At 36.3% G+C, this 22,605-nt stretch overlaps 1 protein-coding gene across 4 annotated transcripts in view; it reads right to left on the reverse strand.

Moving 5' to 3' along the window:
* Positions 1-22,062, reverse strand: part of LOC148942920 (kynureninase-like) — an 88,203-nt gene extending 66,141 nt beyond the window's left edge. For 3 of the 4 annotated variants that reach the window (XM_089102187.1, XM_089102184.1, XM_089102186.1), the window contains exons 1-2: positions 21,967-22,062; positions 2,959-3,109 (exon numbers count right to left, since the gene is read on the reverse strand). In XM_089102187.1, the coding sequence (XP_088958313.1) occupies positions 2,959-3,109; positions 21,967-22,026 (211 nt within the window). In that variant the 5' untranslated portion in view covers positions 22,027-22,062. Of the gene's footprint in view, positions 1-2,958; positions 3,110-10,742; positions 10,779-21,966 lie in introns of those variants that run through there. The other variant, XM_089102185.1, reaches the window with a different exon arrangement.
* Between the last annotated feature and the right edge of the window lie 543 nt (positions 22,063-22,605).

Genomic DNA, 22,605 nt, shown 5'->3' on the forward strand with positions numbered 1-22,605 from the left:
ACTTTTTGCCCAAGTTGATAGCATATCTAAAGCTTTTTGAGAGGCTGACTGTAAGCATGCAGGGTCTCTCCCCACAACTGCAACAGCAATATCATCAGCATACAGAAAGAGCTCTGCTCCAAGAACATTTTCCAGGCTTATATCATGACAATAAACTGAGAAGAGAAGTGGACTTAGAACAGCCCCTTGAGGGAGTCCAATATCAAAGGCTTTCCTCTTAAACTCTGAGAAGGAGCCCCCCAGGGAGGTCTGGACCTCCTACCCATCAAGAATTGGTGGATCCAATTTACCAGTGGGTCTGGTAAACCCATTACAGATAGATTTCTGATTAGTTGCCTCACATCTACTCTATCAAATGCTGATTCCATGTCTAAAATGATCACATGTACTGCTTTTCCTTTTTTGAAGTTTTGTTTGATTAGATGCTCTAGTCTAACTAAGGCATCTGTGGTGTTCCTTCCTGGGAGAAATCCGAGCTGTTCAATTTGGATGTGGTCTGATAATGGGGTTAAAATTCTTTGTTTTATTACCCACTCAATTAGTTTTGCAACACAAGAGGTGAGTGATATGGGGCGGTATGAATCAACCAGCCTAGGGTCTTTTCCTGCCTTGAGCAGTGGGATCACTGTTGCCTTATTCCATTCAGATGATATTGATGACTCTATGACAGATCTATTGAATAACTCTGTCAGTAGCTCAACAAATGTATCTGGCAAATTTTTCAACATTAAATTATGAATTCCATCAGGGCCAGTTGCACCAGGCTGGAGCTTTGAAATGGTGTCTTTAACTTCCTGAAAGCTGAAGTGAGAAAATGGTACAGTACCGTTTTTGAGACTGAGTTGATGGTGTGTGAGCTGTGATGGTGTATCTACTTTCAGACATTTTTTTAAGAAGAGATTAAGTTTCCCATTGGCTGAAAATTCTGTAGTCCTTCCCATCTGTATTTCTGCAGGGATGGGTGTTCTTCTTTTTTTACCTGAAAAAACCTGAAAATTTCTCCATAGCACTCAAACGGGCGTGTTGTGGCCAAATTTGTCTTCAATGAGCCTTCTCCATCCCTCCTGTGTCTAGTCTATAGTGTCTCTTTGAATTCTGCTGTCTTTTGCTTGAAAGCTATTTTATTATCAATTGAGGGGTATCTAGAGAAGTTATTTTTTGCTGTTTTCTCTCTATGTAGGCTTTATGGCATTTATTGTTCCATCCAGGAGTGGAATTTTGTCTCTTGGGATGAGGTTGTTTGTAACCAAATATTCTTTCTGAAGAAGCTATTATAGCTGAAGTAATCTTATTGGATAAGTGACTACATATTGTATATTTTTTTTTTTTTTCTTCTTCTTCCTTTTCCCCTTCATTTACTTACTATTAACTTTTAACAAATAATGTCAACTTATTCTTTTTCATTGTTTCTTTGCGGTGTTTAGTATTTTGCTTGTGTTTTTCAGTGTTTGATATTTTATGCTATATTTTGTAGACAAGATAGTGAAATACTTTGTACGGGTTTAATCACTGAATAAAATCCATCATGGACAACTTACATAACTTACAGCCTTTGCATCAGGGAACAGGGGGGATGTCAACCCTGGAGGTATAGTTATTTGACCTTTAGATTATTTTCAATAAAAAGGATATATCAAAATTTTGATTGGTTGCATTTGGGGGAAAACGGGCGTAAGGGGGGGGGAGGTTGTCATCTAATCACTTTTGATTCTTTAAAGGGCTTTAGAAATTTCTATTTTCAAACAAAAAAGACCCCTCCAATGTTTATGTGACCACTCCTTTCATGAAAACCTTGAATTTTAACAATGGACAATTTGTATAATATACAGCCATTGCTCCAAGGACAGGGGTGTCAACTCTGGATGTTTACTTATTTAACCTTTGAACTATTTTTTAGCAATATAACTATCTCAGAATTTGGATCGGATACATTTGGGGGAAAAGGGCGTGTTGGGTCGGGGGGGGGGGGTGTTACCCTTAGATCGCTTTTGACACTGAAAAAGAGAACTGAGACTTTCGATTTCCTATCGATTGAGCCTCCTTTAAAATTTTTACGACCAACCATCCTATGGAAACCTTTTATGTTAACAATTGGCAACTTGCACGACTTATAGCCCTTACCCCAGGAGCTATGGGGGGCTATTTCAACCACAAAGGTATACTCATTTGGCCTTTGGGCTCTTTAGAACGAAATGGCTATCCTAAAATTTTGATCGTATGTATTGGAAATGAAGCCCGTGGGTGCCGATTGCCATCCGATCCCTTTTGACTCTTTAAAATTGCACTAAAACTTTCAATCTCAATCGAACGAGCCCAATCCGAGGTTCATACGACCACCTCTTCCATGTGAGGTGTCTCTGGGAAAATAATAATAATACTTTGAAGCCTTGTGGCTATTTACTATAGGCAATGTTATAGCGTTGTCTCTGAGGGTCAGATTTCTTCTGGTTTATATACTTTGTTATTAGGCTTGTTCCACCGGATATAAACAACACGTGATAAGAAATTTGACTTACCTAGACAAGGCTTAACATTTCCTATTTGTTTTGATTAAAACAAGATCTGAACCACCTTCCATAATTTGAAAAATGTAATAATATATTATCATAATTATTGTACACATTTTTATACACATATCTTTATATACATATTATGATTCAATTTACACATTACTATACACATATCATTACTATCATTATTATACACAATGATTATTATATTTTATTAAATGATATATGATTATAATACACAATTATAATAATATTAGTAATATATCAAGATATATCACAGCTCTTGCTTAAATGGGCAAATTTCTTCTTGTTTACATATTTGTTTTAAGGTTTAAGGACTAAAATTTATTCTAGCCTAAAATTTCCTATTTGTTGTGATTATAGCAAGATTTGAGCCATCTGTTATTTTAAATAATTTGAAAATAATAATAAATAAATAAAGCCTCACTACAGGGCAGATCTTTGACCAAAGGAATCTCAAACAGCTGTCGCAGGTGTCCAAGCTTATCCAAAGAATCTAAGTGCTGTGCAAATTCTTGACTTTCAGGAAGAAGGCCACTTTTCTTGGCAATTTCAAATAATGCATTCTTAGGGGAATCCTAAAGTTTAAGACTTTATATTTTCATTTGATAAATACACAATGATAACAATAAAGATAATTAAATGTCCTTAAGAACTATGGTAAAAGGTTATGTTTAATTAAACCAGACTTGTCAAAACAAATTCAAGTCCCCAATACAAATATTACCGTACTCTAAAATAAATGACATACGTATGTAGATATAAACTAAATGGCAAATGTACAAATAGCTAACTTCTTTTGAAAGGGGTCAATCATCAGCAGGGAGAAGAGTCTGGTTTTTAAAAAAGTGCCTATTGAAGTTTTATTCTCAGTATTTGCCATGTATATCATTTCTCAAAAATGCCTCTAGAAACCGCCAAAATAACTTTGAAAGACGGATTCCTCTAATCTTTCAAATTGTGCATGTTTATGAGAAACCGAACATTTAGAATTTTGACTCGCTATGTTAAGTCTTTGAAACTGAAATTGCTTTGAAATTGCTTTTCTATTATTTTTCCTGATCTATTCTAGGAAGATTGGAAGGTCTTAAAAAATTTTTTCAAAATGAAACAGTGTTTTGTAGACGTCAGAAATTGAGACAACAGGGCTGGAAACCATTATACAGCCGAATTATCTAAAACCTTGCTATTGCAGGGATTATGTTTTGATTTTAGAAAGCCAATAGGATAAAAGACCCAAAGTTACACGTAAATTCAACACTTAGTTTCCAAACTGTAATATCTAAAAAATAATTTTCTTTTAAATAAAATGGCACTTTTCAACAGGAAGCACAAAAACTTATGAAAAAATTCCAGTTCGTCAGAGAAGCTCCTACCAAGTTTAGGAGACCTTCGGTAAAATGAAACATTTAGTAATTTGTTTTAATATAGTCATTCTCTTCTGGCCAGTCTAATCTCATTCTTCACGGCTATTGAAATTTTTTTAAAGAGCATCGAGTAATACTACTGCTAACAACTCACCACAGCACCAAGCCGCCTGAGGCCAACACAGCTACGTACCCTCCTCCTCCATCCCAATCTACTCAAAACCTACCTTTTTACACCCGCCCATGAAGTTCCCATTTCCTTTAAATCTTTCTTTATGACGTCCTCCCACCCCAGACGAGAACGACCTGCTTTCTGTTCATTCCCCGACGGTTGGCCAATAAGAACAATCTTTGTCAATCTGTCATCCTTTATCTGCACAACGTGCCCTATCCACTACAACCTTTCTTTCATTATAGCCCTAGAGAGCGGTATTGAACCACATTTTTCGTATAGCCTATTGTTTGAAATACAGTCAGTCAGCCCTACTGACTGAAATACAGTCAGTAAGCAATTTCTCTGGAAAACATCTAGCAAATCTTCATCCGCTTTTCGGAGTACCCATGCTTCAGAGCCATATTTGACCTCTGTAGAATGAGTAATAGAACAATATAATAATAAATAATAAAGAGTAATATAACAATATAATGAAGATATTATAGGTACAGGCAGTTCCATTTATCATGATTGTCTCGTATTTGCAGTGCTTTGTTAATATTTTCCTCTGGAGGCCATTTGAATCATCAGGGAAGATCCATCATGTCTCCTTATCATCTTATATGCTTGGATGTAGCATGTTTAGTTACGACTAGAGTGTAATTTTTTTCGTCAGACAGGAATTGCATTTTTACAAAGATATTCTAACCCAGCGGTCCGGTCAAAGTGATAAATTTGGTCACAGTGATAAAAGACTTGAAAGCCTAATCAAGCAGTTAGTGGTAACGAACTGTAATTAAGAGGCGATCCGGTTCAATAGTAACCAAAACTCTAAAAAACGGAATTTTGATACCAATAAATACTTAAAAAAATTGAATTTTTATGCTGATTTCAAATATATAAATTTCATAAAGTTTAGTCTTACCTATCAAAGGTTACGAGCCTGAGAACATTTGCCTTATTTTCGAAAAAAGGGAATACCCCCTAAGAAACGTAGAATCCTAATGAAAATTACGCCATCAAATTCAGCATATCAGAGAACCTATCAGCAATGACTTATTAGCGAGTATGTGAGTGTACCGTATCAAACAGTTTGGGATAACGAACTGTAAGTAAGGAGCGACCCGGCTCAATAGTAACCGAAACTCTAAAAAACTTAATACCAATAGATACATCAAAAGAATTGGATTTTTATGCTGATTTTAAATATATAAATTTTATCAAGTTTAGTGTTACCCATCAAAATTTACGGTCCTGAGAAAATTTGCCTTATTTTGTAAAAAAGCGGGAAACACCCCCTGACATTCATAGAATCTTAATTAAAATTACACCATCAGATTCAGTGTATCAGAGAACACTACTGTAGAGGTTTTAAGCTCCTATCTGCAAAAATGTGGAATTTTGTGTTTTTGCCAGTAGAAGGATCACAGATACTTTTTTTTTTTTTTTTTTTTTTTCTTTCTTTTTTTCCAGGGGTGATGGTACCGACCGAATGGTCCTAGAATATCTGGAGAGGGACCATTCGAACGGAAATTAAAAGTTCTAGTGCCCCTTTTAAGTAACCAAAAAATTGGAGAGCAACTAGGCCCCCTCCCACGCTCATTTTTTCCCAAAGTCACCCGATCAAAATATTTAGATAGCCATTTTGTTCAGCATAGTCAATTAATTTAAGAACTATGTCATATAGGGTGACTTAACCACCAAAAGTTCCCGGGGGAAGGACTGCAAATTATGAACTTTGCTCATTGTTTACATATAGTATTGGTTATTGGGAAGTATACAGACGTTTCCAGTGGGGCTTTTTTCTGGTGGGTGGGGGGGGGGTCATGTGAGGTGGTTACTTGGGAGAATCTTTCCATGGAGGAATTTGTAATGGGGGAAGTGAATTTTCCATGAAGGGAGAGCAGGATTTTAAAGCATTATTTAAAAAGCGATCAGAAATTTAATAGAAAAAATAAGTTTTTTCAACTGAAAGTAAGGAGCATTATTAAAATTTAAAACGAACATAAATTATTGCATATATGAGGGGGTTTGCTCCCTCGTCAATGCTAAAGTTTTTTTTTGTACTTTCAAAAGAGCTATTTATTCTAATTAAACGGCGTTTATGATTCAGGAATCATTTTTAAAGAATTGGAGGGAATAAAATCATTAAAACAAGGCACCTTACATTAAATTGCTTGGTAACTTCTAGAGTGTATCAACTTCACTAAACAGCTGATAAATCCCAAATCGGCCCGTGCTACGACAAATTGAGACTATGCTGTGACTTTCCATCAACTGGTAGGCTACCCTGTCCCCTCTTGCACAAATTCCTGGCTATGCCAATGCTTAAGGGCAAAGCAAGGTGTAAATTCTCCTCAAAACCTCCCCAAGCTGCAGACCACATGTTGACAAAAAGAAGCCTTGACTCTAATGCTGAATCAGCCTATTTTAACACGCCAATATTGAACTTCTTGATCTCTAAAGTTGAACCTCAGTCAATGTTAATTGTCAGAAGATGAAACTAGCATTGTATTTTCAGCTAATTTATGAAATCAAAAGTGGGCCAAATACAACAAGAAAAGGATCCAGAAAACTCAAGGGGAACTTAGCGTACGTGGTCTCTGCAAAATGAAGGGACATGGCTATGGAGGAGAAAATGAAGCAGATGTTAATAACAGAGCAGAAAGATCCTTTTCTTCTTCTGGAATTCACCTCTGAAATACCAAATAGAAGGAATTTGCTGTGACACACATGGAAAAAAAGAAAACAGTTTACTCTTTAAAGTCTCTTGCAATTGATTTTTCAAGAGATTAATCTAAAAAATATTTCCACAAAACAAGTTTTTCATAGAAAAGCAAAGAGCTCCATTAAGCCAAAAATGAGCAGAAATTAATTCAAATAATATTCCAGGTGTAAAACTACCACATATCACCATGAAGAAACAAATGAAACCCAAAGCGAACAGAAATTACAATAAATAACCGAGTCAAACCGAAAACAAGCAAAAATTAATATGAGTAGGGCTGACAATCCCCATGTCTTCTCAAGACCAGAATATAATTTGCACTTTATTGAAAAAAATGATTGTGGATTGTCAGTTTACTATACATATATTGATATTTATTCCTTAAATTTTGGCAAATTTTTCATTTATTAAAAAAGGGGGCTGTTTGCCATCACATCACTTTCGACTATTAAAAAGAGCACTAGCTCTTTCAATTTTCCATCGAATGAGCCCTTTTGAAGTTTCTATGACAACTCCTTCTATACGAAGTACCCTGGTCTAAAAAAATCAATAAAAATGAATAATAATACATTTCGCTCTTTACTTAGTGAGCGCTATTCCGCACCCTATGAAACTGTGTGCTGAAAAATGTTCTTGGGTACGTTTGGATACAAAAACAGCCCAGTGGTGCCTGAACTGTATAAGGCTGTAGAGAAAGCTGAAAAAGAACGACAGTTTTTCGGCTAAGAGATGTTGTGGTAACTGCTACATTAACATGAAAAAAACAATCAAACATCATATCAGCAGTTTTCATTCAACCCAGTGTCAGCACAGAAGATATATTATGACAAATTAGTCCAGGGGCCAAGACCTAAAAATGTGACACCTCCATGACACATCTGTTTCATGCAATCTGAAAGCAGTTTCTAGTCATATCAAACCCACTGATTACGATTATACCCGGGAATAGGTACCTCCAAGGGGTGATTGACCCTTAAAAATGACCTGAGATATTAAATAGTACTATCTAGTGAATTTCACTTGTAGCCCAATACGTTTCGGTCCTTTTAGCTGCAACTTAACGTAAATGAGCAAAAATGTAAGCAAGTTAGTGATAAAAAAAAAAAAAGAAAAAAAAAAAAAAAAAAAAAAAAATTAATAAACTGTATAAATTAGTTTATTGAGAATTCGTTTATAATCGTTATTGGATATAGATCATGAAATGAAAATATATTAATAGATAATAAAATCAAAATTAGTTATCATCATCAGAATCTAACACACATGCACCTCCACAACTACATAGCAAGCTACAATTTTTTATTCCTTCACAGCCACAACGCGACCTGCAACCATTTGTACAACTGCAATATGGCGAGATTCTCCGGATCGAAAGTGGCCACTGAGGCAAGGAACTAGTTAATGGTATTACACCTTGGGCTTCGCTGAATACCCATCCGAAGTTGAAGGGACTGTGGATAGTTGGAAGGGGTTTTAGAGCCTGAAGCATGATATGGAGTTGGAAAAGGACATGTTTTATATGGAACCGAAAAGTGTTCTCGGTCGGCGGAATATTTTTTAGACCTTTCTTCCTATGGAATAGATGGGTCCGAAGATCATTAAGTGACTTAAAGTCACCAGGCTTCTTACTGTACGCGGCAACAACCAGCTTTCTGCATACCTGCGTCATTTCTTCTTCAAATGAAGCTAAGTTTGAAATGTCACTATCTGCTTCTGAATACCTGCTTCTGAATATTATTCTGCCTTTCTAGAGTTGTTATCTGCTTTACATTCATTTTCTTTTTTTTTGCTGCCTTTTAAGCTACAAAAAAGACAGCATGACTTGTATTTAAAGTTCCCTTTATGTGAGTTACTGTCTCTATATAGTGTTTGCCTCCTTTTAGTTGACAAATACTGTGATTGAGTTTGGTTAGAAGACTCTTGATGACTATTGCAGGAATAGAATTTCTGGCGGCATTCTCTGTGCCAGAACAAGTCTGTTTTAGAAAAGTTAGGCTTTGTAAAACTTTTTCTCAATGCCCTGTAGCCAAATGTACATGAACAGTTTGATGCCAAGAAGGAAATCAAATGTTGAATGTGTGTAACTTTATGTAAAGGAGCACTTTGCGTTTCCTGACACAATAGGCATGATTCTGGTTTAAATACTGCATTCTTTGGACTGTGCATCAGCTTCAGGCTTTTTGAAGCAAGTTGATCCATTCTTCTGAAATAAATCTTATTTCAATACTACTGGAGTAGTTTAAATCTTATCCTGTTACATGAAATTGTAAGGTCACAATTTATGAAGAGAGAAGAATGTAACAGAAAAAGATATTTTGTAATGCTAGATTCAAACATTCTTGCCATTTTTCAGGATACTACACCCCTTTTTTTACCATGTAGTGCCACTTGACAGAAATCAATTTTTTTTTAAAAAAAGAAAAGATTTGAATAAGATTTTACAGATTTATGAAGAAAGCTCAAAACAGATATGATTATTATAATTGGATAGAGTATTGATTTTTGAATTTAATGGTATGTTTATTTCTTAGGCTGAGTTCCAACCCACCTACCAGGGTAAGTTATCACAGTAAGCTCACAACCTGCAGAATAACATGGTAACAAGTGACCATAAGGTGACACCACTAGATTAATCTTAATAAAAACATCACAATACAGAATTAAACAAGATTTCATCAGAATTTGCTGTTTTTGTGGAAGCAAATAAGTGAATTAAATACTCAATCTTGATATATTCAATCTTGTAACATATGCACTGTAACCCTAATACAATATTCTTGCTTTACAGTAAATCTCTGGTATTCCTAAGAAATTGCAAATATTAACCAGAGAAGTTAATATTATACTATGATTTTACTGCATTAACTTTGGTCAAAATATCAATTTCGTCTGAATGTCTTAACAACAACAATTTAGGGTAAAATTCTACTTTAGCTACTTTTGACTATCTTAGAAAGGGGTTATATTAAGAAAATGAAACTTTCAGGGATGAGTCTACAGGCTAAAGTATGTCCCGGGAAGGTATTTTTAAGTACCTACCTCCACTCCTTCTCCCTCTAGAGGGTCTTGACCTTTGATGACCTTTAAAAATCTGTGAGTTATAGAAGTGAAACCTTGCAAAATAGATTTTCTGTTTAAATGAAGCATAACAAAATTGTTTTCAGCTTCACAACTTTGCTCAATCCCAATTTATAAGGTTTTAAAGATATACAAATACTTTTCCTAAATTTTGGAATTAAAACATTGATATGGCTTAAAATGCTGCTTAAATAACTAAAATTGAATTTTCAGAGCTAAAGCCAGAGAGAAAGACACTGATAACTGAAAATTAAGGTAAAATGTTGTTTTGTCAAAATTTCAATGGGTATAGACATATCATGTAGGCAAATTTCAGGACCCTCTAGGGGGAGAAGGAGTGGAGGTAGGTACTTCAAAATACCTTCCCAGGACATTCTTTGGCCTGTACACCCATCCCTGAAAATTTCATTTTCCCAACCTAAACCCATTCCAAGATGGCCAAAAGTAGCTAAAGTAGAATTTTACCCAATTTAGTAGCAAGTGACCTGTGTCCTAAAGTAATCAAACAGTGCATTAGGCCTAGCCTAAGTGTATAACATCAACAGTAATTGTGTCCTAAAGACTTGTATTCAAAAATTTCTCCATGCATGTTGCTGTCTGCAAAGTATTTGCATTGTTTTAATTGACAAGCAATGTGATATAGTTTGGTCAGAAGACTCCTGATGACTTTTGCAGGACTATAACGTCTGGCAGCACACTCTGTGCTGGAAAAGGCCTGGTTCAGAGAAATGGAGCTTTTTTAAAAATATTTGCAAGGTTCTGTAACAAAATATACAATAGCAATTTGGTGATAAGAAGGAAATAAAACATGAAATGTCTATGAATTTATGTAAAGGACCACTTTTAGTTTGCTGACACAATAGGCATAATTTTGGTTGAAATACTGTATGCTTTGGACAATGCATTAGCTTCAGGCTAATGCAAATTTTGGTTGAAATACTGTATGCTTTGGACAATGCATTAGCTTCAGGCTAATGCAATTCAAATACTAATTTTCTGTAATAACTTTAAAACTTTATTTGTTGACCATTATTTCTCTTTCTTCTTAAAATTGCACGCGTCCATAAGCCTTAAACAGATAGCGTTACAAACTTGAAAAAACTGAAAACAAAACTCTCGAGATAGTTTTTTCCTAATCTTTCAGGTCATTTTTAAGGGTCAAGCACCCCTCGGAGGTACCTTTTCACGGGTGTAATCGTAATCAGCGTGGTCGATATGACTAGAAACTGCTTTCAAATTGCGTGAAACAGATGTGTCATGATGACCTGAAAATAAGCGTCTTTTTGTCTACTGGCGCCCGTACTAAATAAGATTTATCTTAATCGCTTTCTTACAATCAATGTTATGCACAAATACTTCCACGAAAAAATTCCGATTACAAAACTCAGTTGAAGTAAATCCAAAGATACTTCTTTCAATGAGCATATCATGGTAGCAGCGGTAGCTGCAACTTAGTAAGAGCGAACTAAAACCCATAGTAACTAAAAGTTTGTGAAAACACGCTTTAAAAAAAAAACTGCCTAACGAAAAAAATTGCCATCTGACATTGATTCAGGAATAGTAACTATTAATTCAGTTCGTCTTAAAAGTAAAAGTTTATTGCAAAAAGTAATTTATTACGATTTCGAAAATAAGCCTGAAGCCCCTTGAAAATGGCGTGTTCCATTGGAATCAACGTGAAAAGTGTTCCATTGGAATCAACGTGATCGAAAACCATATACAGGGAAATTTCAATCCCCGTCCTTGAACAATAAAGAAAATTGCTTTTTGCATTGGTAGCACTGATCTGTCTCCCGTTTTTCTCTTTTTTCCAGGCCTAGCGGGTTACCAGAACATCATAGAGAGATGCTTAGTAGCTCATTCAAAATCCATTTCTTATATCTACGTGCTTTTTATAAATTCCGCCTTCTGCAACTGCCATATGGCACTGAAATGTCCCTTTTTGTGCCATTTCTCAAGTGGTGGCGCTAGCAGGCTACCAAAATATCGTAGACAGATTTTTTGTAGCTCATATAAAAGATATTGTTCATATCTAGTTTTTCCCTATAAATTCCAAGATCTGCAAGTTCCAAATGGCACTAAAAAAGGCACTTTTGGTGCCATGTCTCAAGTGGAAAAGCTGAGGCTATTGGGTTAACAGAATTTATAAGAGTTACGTTAATGGCTTATTTGAAGGCTATTGCTCATATCAACGTACTTTTTTTTTTTCAATTCTACCATTCTTAAGTGCGACATGGCACTGAAAATAACACATTTGGTGCCCCTTCTTAAGTGAAAAAGCTCTGAAGTACAAAATAGGTACTATTGTGATAGTTTTGTTCCAGAACCCTTAACTGGAGGTTTAGTCTAGTCGCTTAGTCCACGAAACAGGATGGTTCATGCAAATTTGGAAAAAAGTATGAAACTTGGTCCACATATGCAGTTGATGTTCTCTTTCGATTGAGACTGGGACACAATCGATCTGACCACCCTAAGGGGGGTACAGGGGGTAAAAGTCACCCAATGGGGGATAATGCGAAAAAGTATCTTTTTGCCTATTTCAGCTTGATGTTTGGTGAGTATATTTGTTATTAGATAGAAACTGAAGAGGAGTCATGGGAAAAGTGCTTGGATTGTTCCACCACCCTGTGGGCGGGGGTGAAACTCAACCAGCAGGGGGAAATGTTTGTTTTTGCCATTTTTAACTCGACATTTGGTTTTTATTTTTGGGTATTAAAAAGATTTATTTTCGGGACGAAGAAAGTAATGGAAAGTTCTCGGAGTACCCTAGTAACCTACGAGGGGGGAGGATAAAGAAGGTGAAAATTGTCACGAAGGGCTTCTATTTTTATCTTTTTTTTAAAAAAGATTTTCCAGTATCCTTAAAAATTCAAAAGAAATTACTTACAATGCCAGACGTCACAACGACAGGAAGGGCAGATGCCATTCTTAAAGGGTCACATGTTACTAGGTCCCGTTACGCCCAACAAGTAACTGCTTCAGTCCTTCATATCCTTAGGCGCCGAGCATATGGTGAGTATGCTGCTGAGAATGAAGACAGCGACAATGAGTTGCTATCTTTCGACGAAAGGTGTGAATCAAGAAAAGAATTCAGCGCTCAGTTTAGTTACTGGTCAACTGTACTTGATATGAACTGATTTTGTTGATATTCGTACGATCCATCCGCTAGCCAGATTTTATGCCGTATGTCGATGCTCTGCGAAAGATTCTGCCATGGATGTTCGCTCTGGACCACACGAACTACGCCAGATGGCTGTCGGTGCATGTTCGAGACATGATTGCCCTCAATACCCATAACCCAGCTGTATTTTGTGAGTTTATGAAAGGAAACTTCACATTTCGAAAGAAAAAACATATTTTTTCTTCCATGGCAATGGATCAAAGCGCATGAACAGATGAACGAGAAAATGAAGGAACGGCCGGTTTGATTCGACTCAATGATAACCCAGATGCCATGCTTTGATAGATCACATCAGGTCCCGATGTTCCAAGGGCCGTTGAAGAGTATTAAGAAAGTTTCACAAACTCTTCTTCTGAATAAAACTTGAAGCATCATGAGGACACACTAAAAGTATAGATACGATTCATGTGCCATGTTCAAAAATTTCTTCAAGTCATTGAAGGAAGGGACAATCCATTTGCTGAATCAGAAAACGACCTTTATCCTTGAAACGAGGAAGGTCATGCCCAGTAACATAGTACACAGCACGAGGAACGCATATAAAATTGGACTCGACCAATATAAAAAGTTTACCGAAGAGTAACTGACAACATGCTCGACGCCAGCCATAGGTGCCATTAAGAAAAATAACCTGCCACTATTCACAAGTGTGATAGCCATGAAACGGTCAAAGGTGAAACAAGAGATTTCTGGTCTGAAAAATATTTGTTCTTCGTTTGGTAGATTTAATACTGCCTTCCAATCTCGTGACAGTGACATGAACGAGTTTTTTAAGCACGAGAACATGCCCACTTCCCCTACACGGTCCGACAGTGAACCTCTTAGCAAAAATGTAAAACATGACCTGACAATTTGTTTAGAAGCATTGCTGGACATACCAATTACTGTTCTTCGAGTCAGTGCAAAAGTATTCGATGGATCAGCCTTAGTTCATATGATTGCAACCGGCTCCTGCAAATTTTTCAAAGATTACGCGAACATAGTTTTTCTACCGTACATTTATAGCCAACTGGAGACGGTCAGTCACATCGACGTTATATGGGATAGGTACATCAAAAGCAGGTTCGAACAGGGAGTCAGCCTAAGAGAATCGACTTCTATCCCTCGGAACTGGGCTGCTTTCCTCCATATCGAAGAAAACAAAGAGAAACTGTTCTTCTTGTTAGCAGAGCGCTTGGCAAACATGAATTTTTTTGGAAAAGAAATTTATAGCACAAAGGACTCAGATGTTGTGCCTTTGGTGTCAGCTGCTCGAGATTATTTGGTCCCTTGCGATCATGAAGAGGCATATATGCAAATTATCCTACACGTTCGTCACTGTTACCTGTCTGGTCCCCAACAAATTATGATACGAAACGTAGATACAGATGTGCTCGTGCTAGCTGTGGCCTCATTCTCATACGTCCCACTTATTGAGCTCTAGGTGGAATTTGGTGTAACGCTGCAGCACAGAATCATCCCATCTCAGGAAAATCATCATACGCCTGAGCCCCAAAAGTCAAAGGCTTTGCCAGGTTTCCACGCGTTTACCGGCTGCAATACAGTATCTTCTTTTTCTGGCATTGGAAAGAAAAAAGCCTTTGATATCTGGAGAAGTTATCCCGATGCAACTGACGCGTTCTTGGATTTGTTGTCTGCGTCGACTGCTACGAGACCGCGAACGCAAGAGCTACTGGACAGATTTGTAGTTTTATGCTATGAGCGGACAAGGTGAAGTCCAGGGTGTTGACGAAGCGAGAAAAGAGCTTTATGCCAAGGGACGGCAGATTGACCGCATCCCACCAACATCCGACGCCCTTCTTCAGCACACCAGACGCGCACAAATCAGGCTGGCCGAATTTGGGGAAGAGCAGCCGACCCCGTTCAGAATCCTCCTTCCCCGTCTGAATTTGGATGGAAGCTCGTAAATGGTGAGTGGCATCCTGTCTTGACGACGCTACCCGAGGCTTCCAAGACGTGCAAAGAACTGGTCAAATATGGCTGCAAGAAAGCCTGCAAGCCACCATGCAAGTGCATGAAGGCTTCACTACCGTGCACTGACCTGTGTACCTGTAATGGAGCGTGCTACAGACGCCAACAACGAATAGGCTGCTGAACCAGGGCACCAACTGCGTACCATTTTGCTTTCTTTTTTTTACCTCTTTTTATTTCTGCCTTCAGTGATTAAATTCATATATTTAAACAAAAGTTATAGTAGTGCATTTGGCTCTTAAAGGAGGGGAAACGAGGGAGAGGAAGTCGTAGTTTTGCACGTCACAGCTGTCATCCTCGGTTTCCTTTGCCCAGTGTTTGTCATCTATTCTCAGTAGTCCTCATTACCATCGCCGCCAAAATTGGAAAGAAAATCTGTTTGGTATTTTCCCCTGCCCCCCCCCCAGTTCCTCCTTTTACCCATATCCAGGATTTAGGATGTAATATTATACCATTCGATCTTGAGAATGCCTCCTAAAATGGCGAGAACAAACTGAGAGACACAAGATCAGAAATTTTCCTTCTTTAACATTTCCCCCAGGGAAGTATTTACCCCTGTTTCCCCCTTCCCAGGACATCCTCTACACTTTCGACATGACATTAAATCAGTGACTATATAAGATTGAATAAACAAACCGAATACCAATTTGAATTAGGAGAAAACAAATATTTCCCGTTTCCCCCTGTTAGGTGAATTACCCCCCTTCCCCATTCCTTCCTTTGATGGTGGGACACTCCAAGCACCTTTTCCATCACTTTGATTCAATTTTTGTCTAATACCAAGTATTCACACCGAATATCAAGCTTAAATAGGGAAAGAATTTTTTTTGCTTTTCCCCCTTTTGGGGAAAAGCAAAAAATTTTTCCCCCTCTTAAGGTGGTCGGATCGCTTGTGTTCCAGTCTCATTCGAAAGAGCACATCAAACTGCCTCTGTGGACCAGCTTTAACACTTTTTTTCCAAACTTGCACGAACCTTTGACTAAGCGGCTAGACTAGTTTACAAGAATTCCACCCGTACACTCCCCCTCCCAACCCCTTTATTAAGTTTCATAAATCGTCTGCTCACCAGTAAGCTACTGAAACATCAACCGGGTACCACACCATCGTAGATAGATGTTTAATGGCTCAATTATAAGCCATTGCTTATATTTACTAGGTTTTTGCAAATTCTACCATCTATTAGATTTCAAAGATTTCAATGGTAACTAGTTTCTTGTTAGAATTTCCAATGAACTCTTTGTCATGTTTGAAGCATTATCTGTAACCTAGTAAAAAGCAAACCACAGTCCTTAGTAACTAAAAGTTAAAAAACGTTAAAACGGTCTTTTTTTCTTCTTTTTTTTCCAGGCCTAGCGGGTTACAAAAACATCATAGAGAGATGCTTAAGAGCTCATTCAAAAGCAATTTCTCATATTTCTCCACCCGTGTTTAATAGTACTGTCATTGTGCCACAACAGAACGTTCTAACCACATGTATATTTGATGGTATTGATGTTTCGCTAGCTACCTATGCTGATGACATCCTTGATATTAGTAGAACAGCTTTTGGAATTGAGGAAAATTTTGGAATTCTCGATAGGGAGTATAAACGTATTGGTCTTCGATTTAATGAGTGTAAGACTGAGTTCCTGGTGTTCAATCACCGTTAAGAATGGCCGACAAATGTTCAGTTACGTGAACACGCTATTAAACCACAAAATACATTGACATATCTTGGTGTACCGATTAGGTCAAATCTGATTTGATTAGGTCAAATCAAATCGATTAAGTTTACTACTTGCGTTAAAGCTATTTCTTATATCTACGTGCTGTTTATAAATTCCGCCATCCGGAAGTGCCGTATGGCACTAAAAAGGCACTTCTTGTGCCATTTCTCAAATGGTGATGCTAGCAGGCTACCAGAACATCTTAGATAGATTTCTTATAGCTCATGTAAAAGATATTGCTCATATCTACTTTCTTCCTACATATTCCACCATCTGCAAGTTCCAAATGGCACTAAAAAAGGCACTTTTGGTGCCATGTCTCAAGTGGAAAAGCTGAGGCAATTGGGCTAGCAGAACTTATAAGAATTATGTTTAATGGCTCATTTGAAAGCTATTGATCATATCAACGTGCTTTTATTTTTTATCAATTCTACCATTTGCAAGCTCGATATAGCACTGAAAATAACACTTTTCGTGCCACTTCTTAAGTGGAAAAGCTCTGAAGTACAAAACAGGTACTATTTTGATAGTTATAGTATGTTACAGGTAATTATTTGGTTAAAAAAAAAAAAAAAAAAAAAAAAAAAAAAAAAAAAAAAAAACTGTCTTCCTAATTTAATAACTGAAATAAATGAGCACTTGAACAAGGTCTAGACCTTATTCATCCATCCAATCGACTGGGAAAAAACAGTAAATCCAATCCAATAGCCAAAAAATCATGTCCAAAATAGAGCAAATTCAACGTTAATAAATGTAAGTCTTTGTTTAATACCAAAAAAGCAAATAAAAAGTTTTATAGATTAGTTTATTGTTGCCAGGCTACATACTCACTTTTGACTGCCAAATTAAATAAAAAAAAAACAAGTTTTTTTAACTGAAAATAAGGAGCGACAATAAAACTTAAAACGAACAGAAATTATTCCGTATATGAAAGAGGTTGTCCCCTCCTCAACGCCTCGCTCTTTACGCTAAAGGTTTTTATTGTTTAAAAAAAATAGAGTTGTGAGAAAGTCAAACTTTAGCATAAAGAGCGAGGCTCTGAGGAGGGGACAGCCCCTTTCATATACGGACTAATTTCTGTTCGTTTTAAGTTATAATGTCACTCCTTACTTTCAGTTAAAAAAACTTGTTTTTTTATTCAATATTTGAACGTTTTTGAAAAAATGCAGGTTTTGATTTTGGCTCAATGTAGGCCGTACATGAATAATTAAAACACAATTTGGATATTAATTTAATTATATTTGGTGAATTAGTTTGCTCAAAAATTGCTTAATTTTATTTACGAACGTTTTTATTAGTAGTAAATATACGTAATATATGATTATACTTAAGCATCGAACTTCAATATTAATAGATTTTAAATAAGTATACTAGGGGGTACGCGCCCTAGTTAATACCTTACTCTTCAAGCGAAAGTTCGAATTTTGTTCCAATTCTTTAAACATGACCGCTTAATCACACAGGCCGTTAATTAGAATAAATAGCTCTTATGAAAGTACTAAAAAATCTTTGGCTGAAAGAACGAGTTTTTGACTACAGGTTGAACCCAATCATATATGTAATATTTTATTTTCGTTTTGAGTTTTGATGTAGCTTCTGTTGCAGTTGAAAAACTTGTTTTTTTATATTTTATTTCTGATCTTTTTTAAATAATGCTGGGAAGTCCGGCGTCCTCTTCATAGCAATTTCCCCTCCCCCATGAAAACTTCCTTCATGGAATTATCCTTCCACATAACCCCCGACCCACACACCCCCCCACTAACAGGAAAAACTCCCCTGAAAACGTCTGTATACTTCCCAATAACCAATACTATATGTTAACATTGGGTAAAGTTCATAACTTTCAGCCCTCCCTCCGGGAATTTTGGGGTATTAACTCATCCTAAAAGACATACTTATAATATTTTCGAACATGCTGAACAAAATGGCTATCTCAAAATTTTGATCAGGTGACTTTGGGAAAAAAATGAGCGTGGGAGGGGGCCTAGTTGCCCTCCATTTTTTTTGGTCACTTAAAAAGGGCACTAGAAATTTTAATTTCCGTTCGAATGAGCCCTCCCGCGATATTCTAGGACCACTGGGTCAATACGATCACCCTTGGGAAAAAAACAAAAACAAAAAAAAACAAATAAACACGCATCCGTGATCTTTCTTCTGGCAAAAAAATGCAAAATTCCACATTTTTGTAGATAGGAGCTTGAAACCTCTACAGTAGAGTTCTCTGATACGCCGAATATGATGGTGTGATTTTCATTAAGGTTCTATAACTTTTAGGGGGTCTTTCCCCCTGTTTTTGAAAATCAGCCAAATTTTCTCACGCGCGTAACTTTTTATGGGTAGGACTAAACTTGATGAAACTTATATATTTGAAATCAGCATTAAAATTTAATTCTTTTGGTGGATCTATTTGTATCAAAATATCGTTTTCTAGAGTTTCGGTTACCATTGAGCCGGGTCGCTCCTTACTTACAGTTCGTTACCACGAGCTGTTTGATCAGTATTCCTGTTTTTTATACTTGACTTTTGTGTTTTCAATAAAGTTCTAGTTTTCACTAATCCTAGAAACATAGGGAAACTTAATTAGCTGGTTTATTTGTACTAGTATTTAAGTGACAAAAAAAGATCAGAGGGCAATTGGCACCCCTCAAACGCCCATATATTCCCAAAGTTTTCTGATAAAAATTTTGAGATAGCCATTTTGTTCAATGTTGCCGAAAGATCAAATAATTATGTCCTTAGGTGTAAAATGACCCCCCACAGTCCGTGGGGAGAGGCCTCTAAGTTGAGAAATTTGCTCATTGTTTACGAATACTATTGGTTACTGAGAAGTACACAGACATTTTTTTTTGGAGGGAGGGATTTTGTGCTTGGTTTGAATTTCCATTGGGACAATCTTCTTTGGGGAGAGAAAATTTCTGTGGGGGTGAAAATTCCAGGGAAACTTTTACACTGGGGGATTTGACAGAATCGCTATACGGAATTCTTGTTAATTGTCTTACATTATCTTTGCTAACTCAATTTTCCATGCGGAGATGTCCCGAGGGAATAATCCGAGGGCTATTTTCCGAGGGCATGTTTTGATTTCGGGAAAAATTTCTACGGAAAGGGGCGTTTCCCGAGTGATCGAGAAACCGATCAGACATTAAAGCCTTGTTCAAATGAAAGAATGCTAAGGATAATTTTTCAGGCTAAATTGTCCGCAAGAAATTGTATGGGGAGGGGGGATTTTCAGCGAGAGTTGGACTGTCTAGAGGGTACTTGACGGGAGGGGGTACTTTACTGTGAATGAAATTTTCACGGAGGAGTTTCCTATGAGGGGGGTATATTTTATCGAGGCTGAGCCAGATTTACCTGTATTATTTGAAACACGAACAGAAATTAAATAAAAGAAACATGTTTTTTTAACTGAAAGTAAGGAGCAAAATTATAACTCAAAATGAACAGAAATTATTCCATATGTGAAGGATTGCCCCCTCCTAAATACCTTACTTTTTACACTAAATTTTGCTTGTTGGTCCCAATTCTTAAGAACGGCTACTGAAACCCAAGGGCCGTTTAATTAGAATAAGAAGCTTTTAAAAGTGGTAACAGTCTTAGCATAAAGAGCAAGGTATTGAGTAGGGGGCAACTCAATCATTTTTTTTTTATTTAATTCATTCAGGAAATTATATTCACTGTATTGTACCTTCTTATTCTTCAATGATTCCATTTATCTCCTATTTGCAGACATAGAGGGTGTATTCATTTCTACTTCTGAAAGTTTTAAAACAAGAGAATCTAATCTTGAACTGATAGATTTTAGGAAGTAAAAACACCTTAAATATCAGGCAAAAAAATGACCTTAGGAAATGTGGCGAAACAGGAAGCATAAAACATTTTTCAATTTCACTATTAACTAGGCTCACATTTTTAATTACGTGATAAGTACAAATTTAAATATTACGTGGAACATATTACATATTATGAAGCGTAATGGACCGCTATTTTTCTAGTTTTCCTTATGTTAAAAATGAATAGGGATTGGTAAAAGAAAAATATCTGCTTAAAATAAGGAGCAAATATGACACTTAAAATATCCAACAGTTTTAAAGATACTTAATAGATTATAGTTTTTTCGCTCCCCTTCCCCTCAACGACGCCACTTGTTATGGCCAATGGGAGCAACAAGCCTCTTAAGGTTATTAGGGGTAACTTCAATTGGTTAAGGTAGATTAAAACTAGTCATGTTTCTTGACATACAACTTTTTAAGCCCAGAACACAAATTTTGGTTTGCTATTAAAGAATTCTTCACCCTCATTTTTGTAATAGGAGCTCGCAGATTTAGGAATTCCTTTTTTTAGCACTTTTCTTAGCATATTAAGCTTCATCCGATATACCATTTTTATACAGCTTTAATTTATTCCTAATTAAAAAAAATTTGTGGATTGATTGATGTAAGGTTAATCATATCAGCACTTTTTAAATCTTTTATTCTGGGAAAGAGATTAAAAATTCTGGGAAAGAGATTAAAAATTTATCGTTTAGATTTTATGGAACCATTTTTGGATCAAGATTTTGTAGATTGCAAATATTTTTTTTTTTTTTTTTTTTATTTATTTATTTATTACCCGTCAAAAAAAGGTACAAAAGACGGAGTATCAGTAAAAAAGAAAACAAAAACACACACACAAAAAAAAAAACAAAAAAAAACACATTGAACAAATTACAAAGACGAGAAAAAAAACGTCAATTATACACTGCACTGCAGGTACGTAAGAAATTTTACTTACCTACGTAAGAAATATGGGACTGATCTTTGGTATACAGCCACGTACCAAAAGAAAGAAGGCCAAAATTATGAAGAGGGTGGTAAGAACAATTGGCTATTGAAAAAGAATGTTGAATATTTGAAGAGGGAGACGAAAGGAGGGAAAGGATTATAACCCCTTATCTATTGGGGGCAAAGCTGGGGGCTGTCGAATCTGTTCATATTATTTAGAATAACATCAAGAAATGTGTTTTCCCTTAGTATATGGTGCATTAACTATTTATTGGGGGCAAAGGTCATTAGTGTCACCAACTAAAAGAGCCCGGTATCTGAGGTATTTAGAAATGTCATAAGCGTTTAGCTCGGAGTTCCTAGGATGAAAAGCTTTAAAATTTCGCTGGGTCTGAAACCGAGAACCTGAAAAATTATTATTGCTGAACCCACTTGAAACATGCTTCAAACCCGGTGCCTAAAAATGGGAATCTGTTATGTTTGACCAACCTGATTTAAAACTTGGCCGATTCCATAGGAATTCAGATCCACATTATCCACTATCCTCATAATATTCACTTTAGGCAAGTGTAAAGTAGAACTGCATATTTTTAGTCTATAATTGATGCAATATATGAACTCCTTATCATCAACAAATAATCATGAAAGAAAACATAAAATGTTGCATAGGGATGACTCGGTATGAAAGTCAAATTTGAATCAGATAACGCTGTGAAATGTTGAAATTGAAATGTTTCTGGGTATTTTTTCGCAAATTCTTTCCTTGAAGAATTTGAAGATTCCAACTGATATTAAATTTATATACATTGAATATTACTAAATGAAATCTCTCCATTTTTAACAATCGCAGTCTTATTTTTTAATTATATGTAACCTGATATTACTTTTAAACTTTTAAGAACAACAAACTACTCTTCTTCTTAAAGATTAACGCGAAGTTCAAAGGCATTTGGGAAGTGGCGAAAGATCTATACAACTTTATTTTTTTTACTTTTTTTACTTTATTACTTTATTAATAAATACGATTATAACACTTCACAATTTTCAACTACTGCACTAATGGAAAAAGCTAAGTTTATCCTGACGCGCAGTATATGGTGCGCGTCAGGATAAACTTAGGATCCACCA

The sequence above is a fragment of the Artemia sp. Qi Xiang Cuo genome, chromosome 16 (assembly GCF_049724085.1).
Source record: "Artemia sp. Qi Xiang Cuo chromosome 16, ASM4972408v1, whole genome shotgun sequence".
In the NCBI taxonomy this organism is placed as follows: Eukaryota; Metazoa; Arthropoda; class Branchiopoda; order Anostraca; family Artemiidae; genus Artemia; species Artemia sp. Qi Xiang Cuo.